The sequence below is a fragment of the Delphinapterus leucas genome, chromosome 1 (assembly GCF_059928025.1).
Source record: "Delphinapterus leucas isolate spDelLeu-1000000601 "Yukka" chromosome 1, BTC_Dleu_Yukka2, whole genome shotgun sequence".
In the NCBI taxonomy this organism is placed as follows: domain Eukaryota; kingdom Metazoa; phylum Chordata; class Mammalia; order Artiodactyla; family Monodontidae; genus Delphinapterus; species Delphinapterus leucas.
This window is the reverse complement of record NC_143129.1, coordinates 73,807,166-73,823,563: the sequence shown is the minus strand read 5'-3', so window position 1 is coordinate 73,823,563 and position 16,398 is coordinate 73,807,166. Positions and strand designations below refer to the sequence as shown.

Genomic DNA, 16,398 nt, shown 5'->3' with positions numbered 1-16,398 from the left:
GCAGAAGAATACTTACATATTTACACAAGCGTTAAAAAATTACCTATGAAGAGTGGGCCTGGGAGGGATGAAACTTATGCTTTTTGTTTTAGATTCATCTTTACTGTCTGAATTTGTTTTACTGTATACATAACATATATTACTTTTATAGAAAGCTGCTTTTTAAAAACTCCAATGATGTATAGGCCAGAATTTCGGGATCATGAACATTTCAGTGGTAGCTGAAGCCATAGATTTGGATAAGCTCCCCAGAGAACAGCAGAGGGCTAAGAAGAGTGCCTTGGTGAATTCTAACATTTAAGGCACAAGTAGGAGAGCCCTTGGAGAATCTTTGAAAAGGAACAACCAGTGAGGAAGAAAAACACTGGATCCTAATTGTCACAGAATCAGAAGGAAGAGAGTGTTTCAAGAGGATGGAAGTTATTAAAAGTGTCAGATGTCCCCAGAAAGGCAGCTAACAAGAAAGGTTAAAAGCTAGCTCCAGACTCAGGTTTCCTGGGAACTTGGCATAAAGGTCAAATCCAGATCTTGAACCATCACCAAATATCACGTGGAATTCAACCCCCATGTTGTTCCATCCTTATATATCATGGTTGCCAGTTCCAGTCTTTCAGTGGGTCTTGAAATCAACACCAGCCAGTTCTGGCACCACTAATATTTCCACAGTCAAGAATGCTTCCTCTCCCATTCTTTACTATGGCCCTTAAGCTGCCAGAAAGAAAAACTTGTGTTGCCAGAAATGGTAAAGTTAAGGAATTGAAAGTAGGAATAGGGACTTCCCTGGTCGTCCAGTGGTAAAGAATCCACCTTCCAACGCAGGGGACACGGGCTCGATCCCTAGTCGGGGAACTAAGATTCCCACGTGCTGTGGGGCAGCTAAGCTTGCACACCTCAACTAGAGAGAACCTCATACTGCAAACTACAGAGCCTGTGCGCCACAACTACAGAGAGAGAAAATGCGCATGCCGCAACTAGAGAGAAGCCCACGCGCACTGCAATGAAAGATCCCGTATGCCGCAACGAAGACCTGACACAGCCAAAAAATAAAAAATAATAAAATAAATTAATTAATTAAAAACAAAAAAGAAAGTAGGAGTATAAGTTGGAGTTGAGAAGGTCAAAAACTAGCTAATGATCACATAGATTTTCCTAAAACCACCCAGATAGGAAGAGTTGGCACAGAGAGGTTATTTAATAGGCACTGGAGTTCTCAGTAAGCATGAGGGATAAAGGGTACTAGAGCCAAATGGCATAGGCTTTAAAGAAGGAAGAGTTTTTACAAGAAGATGAGAGCACAATCATCTGAAAGTAGCAGTGGATTGCAAAGAGAAGGATGATACCCTGCCACCCTTTCCTACAGGAGTAGAAGAATGAACAACCTCTACTTTACACAGTTGAAGGGAAGATATATCCATTAGAAAAAGCCAAAAATGTCTACCCCCCACTTCACCACCACCCCATACTGGAACTCTGTTCTGTTGTAAACAGCCTCCCCTATATTCTCATTTTCTTCACAGATTACTCCCTAACTTTTCCTAGTGGACGAGTCATCAGGACAGAGGTAGCTAGCTGTGATATATGGAAGGGGGATGTGCCCCACCCACATAAGCCCACAAAAGAGGCAGATGCAGGCACTACTTCTTAAAATAGAATCATGTTCTCTCCCTACCCATATCCGGAAGTGGTTTGATACTTAGCAATCTTGACATCATGGTAGTAATTCCTTTCCATGAGCCCGTCTCCTAAACTTAACCCAACCCCATTTAGAGGATTAGAGAGGAGAGTCCATGCTGAGGACTCCCTTCTCTAATAGTATGGTGTCCTACCTGCTCTTTGCAGCCTCTGGGGAAAAGATAGATTACCTTCTTCACTCAGAATGGAAAGCTAAAGGAAGGACTGGGATTTTTCTTCATTAGGCCTTCAAAGTAATCCCTCTTCCTTTATAGGACTGGAAGGACCTAATCCTTTTCCCTGGGGCCAAACCTTAACTAAATTTTACAAATTCCAGACATTGGGACAGTTGCCTGGCCAGCTGTTCCTAAGTTAGTCCATTCATGACTGCATTTGTAGGAAAGTTTTCTGTTTGGGGGGCCCTGGAAATTCACTCTTAAAACGTGAAGCCTTTGGGAATTCCCTGGCAGTCCAGTGGTTAGAACTCCGTGCTTCCACTGCAGGGGGCACAGGTTTGATCCGTGGTCAGGGAACTAAGATCCCACATGCCACGCTGTGTGGCCAAAACAAAAGACAGACAAACAAAAAACATGAAGCCTTGAGATATAATAGGTGCTGAAGAGATCATAATGCCAATAAAGAGAGCTGAGCAGATTTCCTGGGGTGAAATGGGATAAATACTAACTAAACCAAGGAGACGGGCACTCTCATGCCCAGTACTGAGAAAAAATATTTCAAACACTAAGATTTTTTGTTAGTTGTAGCTAAGCAGCTGTTCCCCTTTGGCTTAAACTGTACATCATCTCTGCAGTTAAAGCAAAAACTTCATCTCTTGCCTGATGTTCTTTTTCCACCCTCTCCTTCAACTAAAAACTCGAGAAAACTCTCAGAAGATTGAGAACCCTATGTAGGATTCTCCTGTTCCTCCGCCTTTCATGTCCCTTCCTTTATATCAGTTCCTGTCTCTTCCTTGGAGCCTCAGCTGAGATAACATCCCTCCAGCTTTCAAAGACGGGCCCCTCCAACTGGACTCTGAATCCCATTCTTTTCTGCTTCTCAATACACTCTCTTCCTTCACTAGAATCATTAAACTGACATCCTTCAGCTACCTTTCACATGCTCCCATTTCCAGTATGTCCTGCACTTAATTCTCAATTCACTCTAATTTTCAGTGGTTAGAAACGCCTTTTTTTTTTTTCTGTACTTAGAAAAATCTCTTTGTAACTTCCATTTATTGGTCCTATTTTTTTTCCTCTGGATCCACACATCAGAGCTAAATGTCAGCCCTTCAGATAGCTACTATGTCCCTACTAAATATTTTTTTCCCAGTCAACGGTACTACCAATTCAAATTATAGTAGATCTCTTATCTTTTTTAATCTGAATACTCTTTTGAGGCTGCTTGTCCCAGTCCACGCTGTTCCCCAGCTCTGCCAGAATTAAAATCTTCTTAAACCAGACATCCCCTTAAGGAATTCTATACCCTGTTAGCAACCTATTGTCACAAGTATCCTCTTGACTCTTCCAGGCCCGCTCTGATCCCTATGTCCCTGCCTGGGCTTTCCTCTTGAACTTTATCCTAGAATGACTTGATGACCTGACAGTCCTCTCTAGGTCATGGTTTCCCATTAACTCCAAGCTGCTCTAGCTACTCATTTTCACCCAAGCATCATACTTGCTCCTAATTTCAGTTGTACTTCAAACCTAGCTGTAAGCCCTTAGCTAGAATTCCAGTGTCTGCTGGCTCCTGAATAGAAGAGTAGGGACCACAATCAGTCACGGAATCCTAATGATCTGCTGTCCAAAATTCTCCTTAGCCTGTTCCCTTCATTTGCCAGCTCTGACCCTCACTAATATGACTTTGGGCAAGTTCCTTCTCTGAGCTTTTTTTCTCATCTGTAAAAAGGGCAAATATAAAATAACATCCATGTCATAGGTCCCTGTTTTAATGATTATATTAAATAATATATGTGCAGTGTCAACACAGGGCCTAGCTCATTGTAAGCAGCGGATAAATGTTACCTAATATTTATATATAACAATTTTCACCAGGTTTCAGAAATTCAGGAGGTTCTTTGTTAATGCTCTCTGCTGCCCCCATGGGGATGATTTTTCCAAGTCATTGGTTATCCCACAGGTAGGCCATGACAATTACCAACCCCACCAGCTAATTAGAGAATTAATTCTCTTTGGTTGGTTGTTCAGTCAAATAAAAATGATTCTATATTCTAGCAAATTCACTATCTTTTTCAAAGAACATATCAGGAAATTGTTATGTTTTCCTGAAGTCAAGATGTACTGTCTCTATGATGTTCTAGTCTGTTAATCTAGTGACACTGACAAGGAAAGTCATTCAGTCATTTACTTAATAAATATACGTTAGGCATTTACTAATGTCAAGTACTGTGATAGGCATATAGGATAGGATACAGAGTGGTGAACAAAGCAGACGTGGTCCATGTCTTCATGGATTTTACAGTTTACATGGGTAGGCTGACACTAAGGAAAGAAAATAGCAAATATATCATTTTAACTTGAGATAGGTGCTATGAAGGAAAAGAACAGAATGCTGTGACAGAAAAATGAATGATGAGGGAAAGCTCTCTTTGAGGAGGTTACATGGAAGCTGAGACCCAAAGGACCCAAAGGAGCCAGCCTTCTTGAAGAAAAGGGAGGAATACCCCAGGCTGAGAGGATACCTGCTAAAGGCCCAAAGGCAAGGAAGAGCCGACACCTTGGGAGACTGAATCACATCGCCATGAACCACTGTAGGCATCTGGGGATCGCTGCTTTCTTTTCTATTCATAAAATACTCTTTAATAACTTCTACAGTTTGACTAAGAATCAATAATCTTAGTTTTTTAGTTTCCAGAATTCACCATCTAGAATTTCCCTCTTTGAAAATGTGGACATTTGCTATATTGTGTGTTCCTCAGATGACCTAGACAGAAAACAATTTCACTTACAAATATTTCTCATTTCTAGAAGACCATGTGTCCAGGCCCTGAACTCATTTAAAATGCTAAGAATCCTGTCACCATTTTAGCTAATCATTAATGAACTTATAACTAACAAAAAGACTTTTCCTAACTCATTTTACCTCATTTCTTAATGTTTTCTTCCAAGCTTTAGCTATTTGTAGACATTTTATATAGCTAAAATAATAATGTAGTTATTATTGCAGGTGATAGCTTATTTACATAGATATAATCATGAGAATCAACTTTAAAATTATTACTAGAATTTAGTAAAGTGGTGGTTGGGAGGGGAAGTAACATGCAGAAATAAATATCCCTTATATATAAACAATAAGTTAAAGGTATAATCAAAAAAAGACCCAATAGTGACAAGTCAGATAAAATACCTAGGAATAATTAACAAGAATGAGCAAGATCTGTATGAATGAAAAAAAAATTTTTTTTCCCCGTGCCGCATGGCTTGCAGGATCTTAGTTCCCTGACCAGGGATTGAACCTGTGTCCTTGGCAGTGAAAGCACAGAGCTCTAACCACTAGGCAGCCAGGGACTTCCCAGTATGAATGAAATTTTAAAATGCTACCCACGGGCTTCCCTCGTGGTGCAGTGGTTAAGAATCCGCCTGCCAATGCAGGGGACACGGGTTCGAGCCCTGGCCAGGAAGATCCCACACGCCATGGAGCAACTAAGCCCGTGCGCCACAACTACTGAAACTGTGCTCTAGAGCCCACGAGCCACAACTACTGAAGCCCACGTGCCTAGAGCCCCCGTGCTCCACAACAAAAGAAGCCACCACAATGAGAAGCCCGTGCACTGCAACAAAGAGTAGCACATGCGCAGCAACGAAGACCCAATGCAGCAAAACTAAATAAATAAATGTATAAATAAATTAAATAAAATAAAATGCTACCCACATAAAAGAGAACTTGATCAAACGGAAAATAATATCATGTTCTTGGATAGACCCAAATACGTGAGGAAATTTTGTATTGATAAAGGTGTCACCTTAGATCAGTGGAAGGATTATACATACCCTTTAAAATTGCTTCCACATGTATTAATAGCCAATCGTAATTAATATAAAATACTAGAAACTATCTAAAACGTAACGGTACAGGGACTTCGCTGGTGGTGCAATGGTTAAGAATCCGCCTGCCCATGTAGGGGACATGGGTCTAAGCCCTGGTCCGGGAAGATCCCAAATGACATGGAGCAACAAAGCCCGTGTGCCACAACTACTGAAGCTCGCGCACCTAGAGCACGTGCTCCACAAGAGAAGCCACCACAATGAGAAGCCCGCACACCACAATGAAGAGCAGCCCCCGCTCGCCGCAACTAGAGAAAGTCCACATGCAGCAACGAAGACCCAATGCAACCAAAAATTAATTAATTTTAAAAATTTTATTAAAAAAATAAATAAAACATAATGGTTCAAAAAGGTTGAAAGTAAAAGAATTGGAAAAGATATACTGTGCAAATATAAACCCAAAGGAAATTATATAATAACAGATACAGTAGACTTGAAAGCAAAAGCATTACTAGAAATAAACAAGGAAACTTCATATCAACAAGTCCAATTTACCAGGAAGTTTTAAATTTGTATGCACTTAACTTCATATTATATAGAGCAACAGAGCTACAAGGAAAAAAATAGACAAATTCACTATCATAATAGGAGATTTAATATACTGCTGTCATCCACTGATAGAGGATACCTCTTTCAGAACCAGTAGACACCCCCCAAAAAAATTAGTAAGGATATAAAAAATAACGTGAGCAGCAAATTTGATTCAACAAGCAGATATATAGTCACTGTACTCCAAAACTTTAAATAACAAATTATTTTCAGGCACACTTGAAACATTTTTAAAACTGACCATAGTGTGCTATAAGGCAAATTTTAACAGATTTCGAAGTATTAAAATTATACAAAGTGTGTTTCTTGATTTGTAGTTAAGCTACAAATCAGTAACAAAAAAGTAACTAGCAGTTATGAAATACACTACTTCTAAGTAACCCCCCAAAAAATCACAATTGGAGTTAGAAAATAATTTGAACTGAATGAGAATAAAAATACTACATACCAAAACTTAGATGTAACTAAAGCTGTGCTTACAGGAAAATGTATAGTCTTAAGTGCACATATTAGGAAAAAAGAAAAGCTGAAAGTTCATAAGCTTTGCATCCATTTCAAGAACCTATATAACACAAAGCAACTATACTCCAGTAAAAATTAATTTAAAAAAAAGAACCTATATAACAGTAATTAAACCCAAAGAAAGCAGAAGAAAGAAAATGTGCACATAGAGATGTCTGGAATGATGTATACTTAAAATGATAGAAGTTTTTTTCTCTTGGGGTAGGATTTTGAATTAATTTTATTTTTCCATGTTGTTTAAATAAGCTGGAACAAACAAAGCCATTTTCATTTTAAGAGAAAAAGTACTAGAGGAAAACATGGGATAATTTTTTTTAAATAATATAAACTGTTGTGGTGACTCAACACCAGAAGTTATAAGCAAAAAAGACTGGTAGACTTGACCTCATGTATGAAAATTTTCCACGTGGTTAAAAATACTTTGAACAAAAGCAAAGACAGATGACTAACTGGGAAAAATATTTACAACTCATCACAAACGGCTAACCTCTTTAATATGTATATTTTTTAAACTCATACAAATCAGTAAGAAAAAATGAATGACAATTAAAAAGGAGCAAAGGATATAAGAATTTACAGAAAAGGAAATACAAATGGATCCTAAACATATGAAAAGATATTCAGCCTTACTCATAATAAGAGAAATGGACATTAAAATTGTCTTGAGATTCCATTTCAATCATGAAATTGGCAAAAACAACTCTGATTTTTTGAGGGGGAGCGGTGGGGAAACTTGTCATTTTATATATTGCTAATAGTAATACAAATTGGTTTAATCTTTCTAGAGGCAAATTGGCAGTATTTAACAAAATTTAAAATACACAAATCTTTTGAGGCAACAGTTCCATATCTAAGTATTTATTACATATGTACAAAATGATGAGTAGGCAAGGCTATTAACTGCAGCACTGTTCGTAATAGCAAAAGACAACCTAAATAAACATCCTGAGGGTCTTGTTGAATAAATTATGGTAGATCCATACAATGGGATGCATCTACAAAAGAAGAAAGGGGGGGGGGAAGAATGAGGTAGTTTTGTATGTATTAATATAGAACAGCCTCCAAGATATATTATTCAGTGAAAAAAGCAATGTGCAGAAATGTGAATAGTATGCGATGATTTTTATAAATCATCTGAATGTGTATGTGTGTACATATTGGTAAGTGCATAGAGTATATCTGGAAGGATATACAAAAAACTAGTTGGAGGGGAGAGGCCCCTGGGGAAGGGAACTAGCCAAGGAATGAGATAAGAGGGAGACAACGTTTCACTCTATATCCTTTTGTATCTTTTGAATTTTGAGCAGGTGTATGTATTATCTATTCAAAAGTAAATATTTTAAAACCACATCTATGTACAATTTTGTGTTCTGATTTTACACTTATTTTATAAATATTCCTCTATAGCATATTCCATATAGTTAATATAACATTAACAGTTTCTAGGAGCTTTCTTCCCTCTTCTGTTATAAATAATCTAGATATTTTGTGTCATTAATATAATACTATATTCCCTCATGCCTTCCTGCCTTACACATGTTCTTCTTTCTGCTTAGAATGCCATACTTACCCTGCTCTCTCCTTGCCCGCACATTCAATGTGCTCATCCTAACAGTTCCAGTTCAAATACTAACAGCCTTACCTGATTCTCAGGAATACTTACTCAGACAGTACTTTGTATACCTCCAGAATAGAGATTTTTTATTTTATGGTAATTGACTGCTTATTAGTTTTTCCTCCCCAAAGAATACGTCTTTTCATCTTTGTTAACCAAATCCTCTGACACTCCCAACCCTTGCCAAGATCTTACTAGCTAGTAGGTTGCAGTTAAAGTCCATAGTTGCAAAATCTCTAGGGATGATACCAACACCTCAGAGGGTCCTGTGCACACATCAGCCCATTCCAGGGAGGGGGTTTGTTATCTCATTTATGTTCCTGCAGCTCCACTGTTTGTTCCTGCAGTCTCTCTTTGTGTTTTCAGAAACACTGGTTCATTACTGATAGCTGTCTTCCCTTTTAGGGCCGTGAATAGCCCCTGCCACCACCTCCATCCCCTCAGATCACTGGTGCTAATTTCACATTGGCCTGGAAATGATAGAAAGCTGGTTAAGGATGTGATTTCTAGAGCCAGACTGTGCTTGGGCTTGAATTCCAATTCTACCATTTAGTGTCTGTGTGATATAGGGCTTTCTTTCATTGAACCTGACTGTTCCTCAGTTTCCTCAAATGTAAATGAGGCTAATGAAAGTAATTATCTTAAGGTTGTTGCCAGAATTAAAGGATCTAATTTTTAAAAACGTTTAGGACAGTGCCTAGCACACAGTAAGCATTGTATAAATGTTAGTTTTTATCATTCACTTTACCAAGTTCTCTAAGTGTGAAACTAATTCCCCACGTCATAACAGAGATCAGGTTACAGTTTACAAAAATTCTTTGCTGAAGTCTCCAGAATAATTAAAGGCAATAACAAAGGAGAAAATTTTACAAAAGTGGCCACTCATCTACACTGATCCTCTATAGCAGCAGTCCCCAAACTTTTTGGCACCAGGGACCGGTTTCATGGAAGACGATTTTTCTACGGACCGGTGGGGGGTGGGGTGGGGAGGGGTTCAGGCGGTAGTGCGAGCGACGGGGAGCGGCAGATGAAGCTTTGCTCACTCGCTGCTCATCTCCTGCTGTGCGGCCCGGTTCCTAACAGGCTGCGGACCGGTACCGGTCCACGGCCCCAGGGGCTTGGGGACCCCTGCTCTATAGGGTGGCTCCCTCCCTGTAGGAGAACCAGTATTTCCCTCACCATTCTGAGTAATATTCCAGAATATCAGAGTCCAGACTAACCCCTTAAAGACCAGAAGGAGGAAAAATTTTAATTCATTTCCTAATACAATATTTATTTCTCCTTTTGTCCCAGGAGCTACCTTTCTCCATGATGACTGACAATGGGATTTTCAACTACTTTCAGAGGCTCCCTCATGTACTCAACAGTACTATCCCATCAAAACCATGGTCTGACGTTAGTGTGTTTCCCAGAATTGAGTTTTCCAATCAATTCTGTCAGGTTCCTTTTTATAGCTGTTTTAGGACAATTTCCATGAGGGCAAGGACTCTGCCTGCCTTGTGCACTACTGTATTTCCAATGCCTGAATGTAGTAAGAACTCCATAAACACATGAATTGTGTATGAATGAGCCCTTCCTTTGAAAAAAGATGAAGCTCAGGCCTACACACTCTTCTTTCAGTCTTCTCAACCTTAGCTTCTGATCTCTTGTGAGAATTACTTAAAGCAAGAATCAGCTAAATTGATAATTTAAAAAGAAACTTCTCTAAAGAAGTTTCTCTCTCCAGAGATGCAACTATGCTTACAATAGAGACAGCTGTCATGCATTATGAACTCTGCTTTACAAAGCGGTCTAATAAGGTGATTTTCAAAAAAAAAAGGTAAGATGCAGATTTAAGGTGACAGCTTGTCTGATGCTTACCTAACTCATCAAGATATTCCTTTATTTTAAAAATATTGATTGAGCACTTACTTTGTGCCAGGCATTACAGTATTATTGTATGAACAAGACTGACACACAGTCTCTACTGTGAGCTTACAGTCTTTCAAGACAATTAAACAATAAAGTGTGATGTGTTGTTACCATAGGGGAAGTATTCTAAGGCTAGAGGTCTTCTGCCTGCACTTGAACAAGAGCAGCTCTGCACTGATCATTTTTATATTTTGAGATTCCAAGTGAGATTTTTTGTTGTTGTTGTTAACCTGGCTCCAGTATTACAAAAAGTTTGAAAATTACTGCCATATATATATATATATATATATATATATATATATATATGTATATATATACACATACATATATATATATTTATTTTTGCTTATTTATTTGTGACTGCATTGGGTCTTTGTTGCTGTGCGCAGGCTTTCTCTAGTTGCGGCGAGCAGGGCCTACTCTTCATTGCAGTGCGTGGGCATCTCATTGCAGTGGCTTCCCTTGTTGCGGAGCACGGGCTCTAGGCACAAAGGCTTCAGTAGTTGTGGCATGCAGGCTCAGTAGTTGTGGCCCACGGGCTCTAGAGCGCAGGCTCAGTAGTTGTGGCGCATGGGCTCAATAGTTGTGGCTCACGGGCTTAGTTGCTCCGCGGCGTGTGGGATCTTCCCGGACCAGGGCTTGAACCCGTGTCCCCTGCATTGGCAGGCGGATTCTTAGCCACCAGCGAAGCCCTGCCATATATTTAATGTGAATTTCATTCTGAAAATCTATTATGTGAATGAATGAAGAGACACTGCATATATAGTTAAAATCACCCTATAAGCATTACTATCCTTTTATAGGGGAGAAAATGCAGTTCACAGAGTAACTCTCCAAAGTCTTTCCCCCCGCCGCAGTTTTACTGAGGAATAGTTGACAAATATAATTGTATAAAGTGATGGTTTGATATACATATAAATCATATACATGCGATAGTTTTATATATATATATATATATATATATATATATATATATAGGAATGATTACCAAGATCAATATCCACATCCATCACTTCACATAGTTTACACATGTGTGGTTAAGAATGCTTAAGATCTACTCTCAGCAACTTTCAAACATACGATACCATTTTATTAATTATAGTCACCATGCTGTACATTAAATCCTCAGAATTTATTCTTTTTATAACTGAGAGTTCGTATCCTTTGACCTACGTTTCCCCATTTCTCTCTCCCCCGTCTCTAAAGTCTTATGACAATTAAATTGCAAGCCTCATTCCGAATCTCTGCACTCTACCACACCACAGAGCCTACACCCTAAATGGAATAAATCTTTATTTCTCTAGGAGAAAGAACTCTAATGAGATATTACAAGCTTTGCCTTACCCTTATCCAATATCCAATATTTCAAAGAAAGAAATATATAGCATGCAAATAAAAGACAAAAACCACATCATCATCTCAGTGAATAAAGAAAAAGCGTTTGGGAAAAAAATCCATATCCATTCATGATAAAAACCTTCAACACTAGGAAGAGAAGGGAACTTCCTTAACTTGATAAAGGGCATCCACGAAAAGCCTACAGGTAACATCATACTTAAGGAAGAGACAATGCTTTCCCCTCTAAAATCAGAACAAGACAAGGTTGTCTCATCTCAACACTGTACTGGAGTTTTCAGCCATTAGAAATTAAAGTTGTAGACAGACTAGAATTTGATGATTAATGGGATTTGATCCAAAATTACTGCCATGGGTTGGAACGATTAACACTGCAACAGATATGTAAGTTAAGGCCAAAAATAATGTGCTTAGGTTTAAAAATCAACTGGAAGATACAAATTTCTCAAAAGGATTACTGGGTACCTACTGTGTGCCATGCACTAGAGATAAGAGACATGATTCCTTCCTAGATGAGTTCATTCCAGACCCAAATGCCTAAGCTACACTAAGGCAAGTCTTCCCGTGACCTCTAAACTCCTTTGGCATTTATTAAGAATTTTCTAATTCAATTGTGTTAACGGTTCAGGGCTGAGACTGTATATACTTTGATTCTCCACGGTTCCCAACAATTCTCAGGAGTTTACTACCCTCCTAATGGATCACTGCATTGGCCCCCCGCTATCTCAGCTGAACTACAATAAGTTAAAGAAGTTTATTCGAAGCCGAAACATGTGAATCGCGCGTTTTAGGATGACAGCGTCCGGAACAGCGCCTAGAACTGCCTGAAATTGTAACAACTCTTCAAGTGTCCGGAAGCGTTTTCTGAGATTACGTCTCTGAGCATGAGCGGAAGTCACCCTTTGAGCAATCTGCGGTTTAATTATATTCAGGACAGAGACATCCGTTTCCATTCTTTTCTTCTCGTTGCACCCATAAGCAAGTGATCAGGTGACAAATTTCTCTTCGTTACTATAAAATAAAGATCGTATTCAAAGAAGTTTCAAGGCAGCCCAACTCCCCATCGTCCAGTAGTAAAGATGGAGGCGCCCTGAATGTAAACTGCAGGTAATACCACTTCCGTGTTTCTCTTGCGCCCTGGTCCAAGATGGCGGATGAGGCCACCCGGCGTGTCGTGTCTGAGATCCCGGTGCTGAAGACCAATGCCGGACCTCGAGATCGGGAGTTGTGGGTGCAGAGACTCAAGGAGGAATATCAGTCTCTTATCCGGGTCAGTTGTGCTTCTACTGCCAACCGCGTCGCAAAAGGGTTGCGGGTAATCTGGTGTCCTTAGAAATATGCTCCGTGTGGAAGCCGCTTCCGGTTTTAAAGTTTAACTTTACGAATTCATAGATATTGGACGACTGCGGGGCTGGGGGACTTAGGGAAGCGCGGTGGGGAGGAGGTGCCTCCCAAGAGACTCAGGTTAGGAGCCACGGTGGCGCCAGACTTTCTGACTGAAAGCAGCAGTTATTTGGGGGATATGCCGCCTCGGAGAATGACGTGTCCTCCTGGCCCCAGGTGATTGCTCTCCTGGATGTAGGGGAGGTGGTCAAAAGGAATTCCTGGAGCCCTAAGTCCCGGTCCGCGTCTCTCCGCTCCCTCTTTCACTTGTCCTGAGGGAGGAATCCACGTTAGAGCTAAAAATTCAGGTAGATATTAGTTGCAGAGAGACAAGGAGCTGAGCTCAGGGTTAGGAACGAGCCATCTTCTGAGCTAATCTCCCTTCTGTGGAAGGAGAAGAAAATTTGACTTTCTTGCGGTGGTCTCTGTTTCAAAGGCTAGCAGCTTTCCTGATGCATGTATTCATTCACTAAAAAACATTTATTGTACACCAAGTACCTAGGAAGGGCATCCAAAGCCGAATAAAATTGAGCCTACGGAGGTGGACAGAAACATATCATGATAATACATTATGTGGAGAAACAGGGAGAAGGAGTCTGAGAAATTGCTAAGATGTTTTGAAGCAGGAGGTGAGATACCGAAATCCAGCTTGGGTCTGGTCAGGGAAGGTTTCCTAGAAGAGGCAATGCTTGAGCTGAGGCTTAAAGGGTGAACATAAGTTGGCCTGATAAAACATGAAGGTAAGAGAAGAACATTCAAGGCAAAAGGGACAGCATGAGCAGTCATAGAAGCTAGAAACACCATGACATATATGAAGAAACACAAGTAGATCAGAGTTGTTAGAGCATCAAAGTGTGGCAGGGAGTGGTAGATAAGGCTTGACAAATAGATTTGAGCACTTGAATTTTATCTTGGAGGCATTGGGATACCTTTAAATGATGTTAAGCGGAGGAGTAACACGATGAGATTTGGGTTTAGATCAGTCACTGGCAGTAGAGAGGAAAATAGAATTGACAGGGATAAGATTGAAGTTAGGAGGCTGTCATTAATCTAGGCAAAAGAAAGATGATGATCTCTAAACTTGGGAGTTATGGTGAAGATAGAGAGGAGAGGTAGATTTAAAGAATATTCAGAAGGTAAAATCAGCAGGACGTTGTAAAAGATTGGTTTGTAGAGTAAAGGAGAAGGAGGGTCAAGGATGATTCCCAGGTCTTTGGCTTGGGTGACTGAATGCTAATAGTGCCAACTGAGGTTGGTGCAGTGGAGAAACAAGTCTGAAAGACTAGAGGGAAACGGACTGCCAAGTTTGAGGTACCTGTGGAATGAAGGTAGAAATTTCAATACACAGTTGGATAATGGAGCTGAAGCTTTGAGAAAAGCTCTAGATTAAAGATAAAGATTTAAAAGTCATCAGCATATGGGTGCTTAAGAGAGGAAGTAATCACACACTTTTCTTTTGAGGGAAGAGGGACTGCCCTTGACCTCAACACTCCCCTCAAAGACCTCATTCTCTACTTTTAGTACGTGGAGAACAACAAGAATGCAGACAATGATTGGTTCCGACTGGAGTCCAACAAGGAAGGGACTCGGTAGGCAGACCCTCTTGGGAGGTGTGAGGGTGGGGATGCCACATAGCTTGAGCATTTTGGTGTCCCAGAGCCCACTGCTAGGCCTTTCCTGCCCCTTTCTGGTCTCCACTCCCACAACTCCAGAGTTCCCCAATTCCCAACCCACGAGTCTCCCAGGCTGGTGACCTAAGCCAAGAAGATGTCATCTGAGTATTAGAAGAATGGGAAAATTGCACTGAGGTTTGGTCTGTGTTACAGGTGGTTTGGAAAATGCTGGTACATCCATGACCTCCTCAAATATGAGTTTGACATCGAGTTTGACGTGAGTATGATGGAGTGGGAATTATGGAGGTTAGTAGAACAGGAGGGATTAGGTGATTGTTAACAAGCTAACCAGGAGGGACCAAAGATAACTTTTTAAATGGGAGGGAAAAGCTGAGGTTTGAAACAAGCATAGGTTATAGTTATTCATCTCCATGTCCAGAATCCTGGTGTGTGACTGCTGCTTGATGAGTTTATAGAACATTTCAGTTCAACCAAGAAATGTGTATATCTGATTAGATTAGTTCCTTTCTATTCTGATTCTGTTTTATTAAAGCTTTATAATTCTTCCAGATTCCTATCACATATCCCACTACTGCTCCAGAAATCGCAGTCCCTGAACTGGATGGAAAAACAGCAAAGATGTACAGGTAGGACTGAATAGGAGATGGGAAAAGGTCAAAGAAGGCCTTGGGGAAGAACTCTCTGAGGCAGGAGTTTTCCCAGAGTCTGCAGGCCTAGAGAGACTCCAGGTCTCCCTCTGCCAAGCCTGGGCAAAGCACTTAGCTGACCTTGTTCTCAATTCCGATCACCAGTAGTCTTCCTGTGCTCTCAAGAGCCTGCTGTGCTTTATGGTATACCTTGCATGTCAACACCTTCTGATCATCTTGTCCCTCTCATAGGGGTGGCAAAATATGCCTGACTGATCACTTTAAGCCTTTGTGGGCCAGGAATGTGCCTAAGTTTGGACTAGCTCATCTCATGGCTCTGGGGGTAAGTTTGGAGTATTTGGTATATAAGGGGAGAAGGGGTTAGGTCCTGAGTGGTATAAGAAAAGTAACTGAGAGTAAACAAGGAATAACAGTGTTTTCCTTTGGGCGTGTTCTCCTAGAATATCTCTAGGAAGGAGCTTCTGATGGCATAAGAGGCATTGATTGGGTGGTAGTAATCTCACAGGGTCTCCCTTGTATTGCAGCTGGGTCCGTGGCTGGCAGTGGAAATCCCCGATCTGATTCAGAAGGGAGTGATTCAGCATAAAGAGAAATGCAGCCAATGAAGGATCAATCCACTGAGGCAGGACAGAGGGACCTTCCATAGGCTACGTTCCTGTTTTCCTGTGCATCATTCTTTTTACTCATCTAACCACTTCCCCCCACACCCCTTCACCCGTAATTTTTACTAAGTATCAACAGTTGCAGCAGACACTGCTGAAAAAAACAACGGTATTGCTGCTGAATTTCTAAGTTGGGCTACACAGGAAGAAGAAAGACTAGGGCCTTGAAAAACCAAAAGGCAATTTATATCCCTTGTCCAGGTGGAGCAGTGTGAGGTCCTGGAGGGATAGGGGGTGACTGAAAGTGGGTACATAGTCTTTTTGGTTTCTGGAGATAACTGATCAATAAAAGCTGCTTCCTCCTGTGGCTTGTGGTTCTCATTGGTGGCTGTTAATAGAGGGTGAGCAGGCTTAGGGTCAGCAGGCTAAGACCCAAGGCACATGTAC

At 40.5% G+C, this 16,398-nt stretch overlaps 1 protein-coding gene across 2 annotated transcripts; it reads left to right on the top strand.

Annotated features, from left to right (window-relative positions):
• Positions 1-11,361: 11,361 nt before the first annotated feature.
• On the top strand, positions 11,362-16,318 carry UFC1 (ubiquitin-fold modifier conjugating enzyme 1). 2 transcript variants are annotated; one of them, XM_022559255.3, is made up of 7 exons: positions 11,362-12,675; positions 12,833-12,955; positions 14,590-14,657; positions 14,895-14,958; positions 15,252-15,328; positions 15,581-15,671; positions 15,874-16,318. In XM_022559255.3, the coding sequence occupies exons 2-7, from the start codon at positions 12,833-12,835 to the stop codon at positions 15,952-15,954; spliced, it is 504 nt and encodes a 167-aa protein (XP_022414963.1). In that variant the 5' UTR covers positions 11,362-12,675; the 3' UTR covers positions 15,955-16,318. The 2 variants fall into 2 exon arrangements, with proteins under 2 accessions (XP_022414963.1, XP_022414962.1); XM_022559254.3 differs by having other exon boundaries at positions 11,363-12,955.
• Positions 16,319-16,398: the final 80 nt, after the last annotated feature.

Bases quoted from the DNA above. Each gene is read 5' to 3' on its own strand.
- UFC1 (XM_022559255.3), top strand. From the start codon at position 12,833: ATGGCGGATGAGGCCACCCGGCGTGTCGTGTCTGAGATCCCGGTGCTG. The intron at 15,329-15,580 runs GTAGGACTGAAT...TCCCTCTCATAG, and splicing joins AAAACAGCAAAGATGTACAG to GGGTGGCAAAATATGCCTGA. The intron at 15,672-15,873 runs GTAAGTTTGGAG...CTTGTATTGCAG, and splicing joins CTCATCTCATGGCTCTGGGG to CTGGGTCCGTGGCTGGCAGT.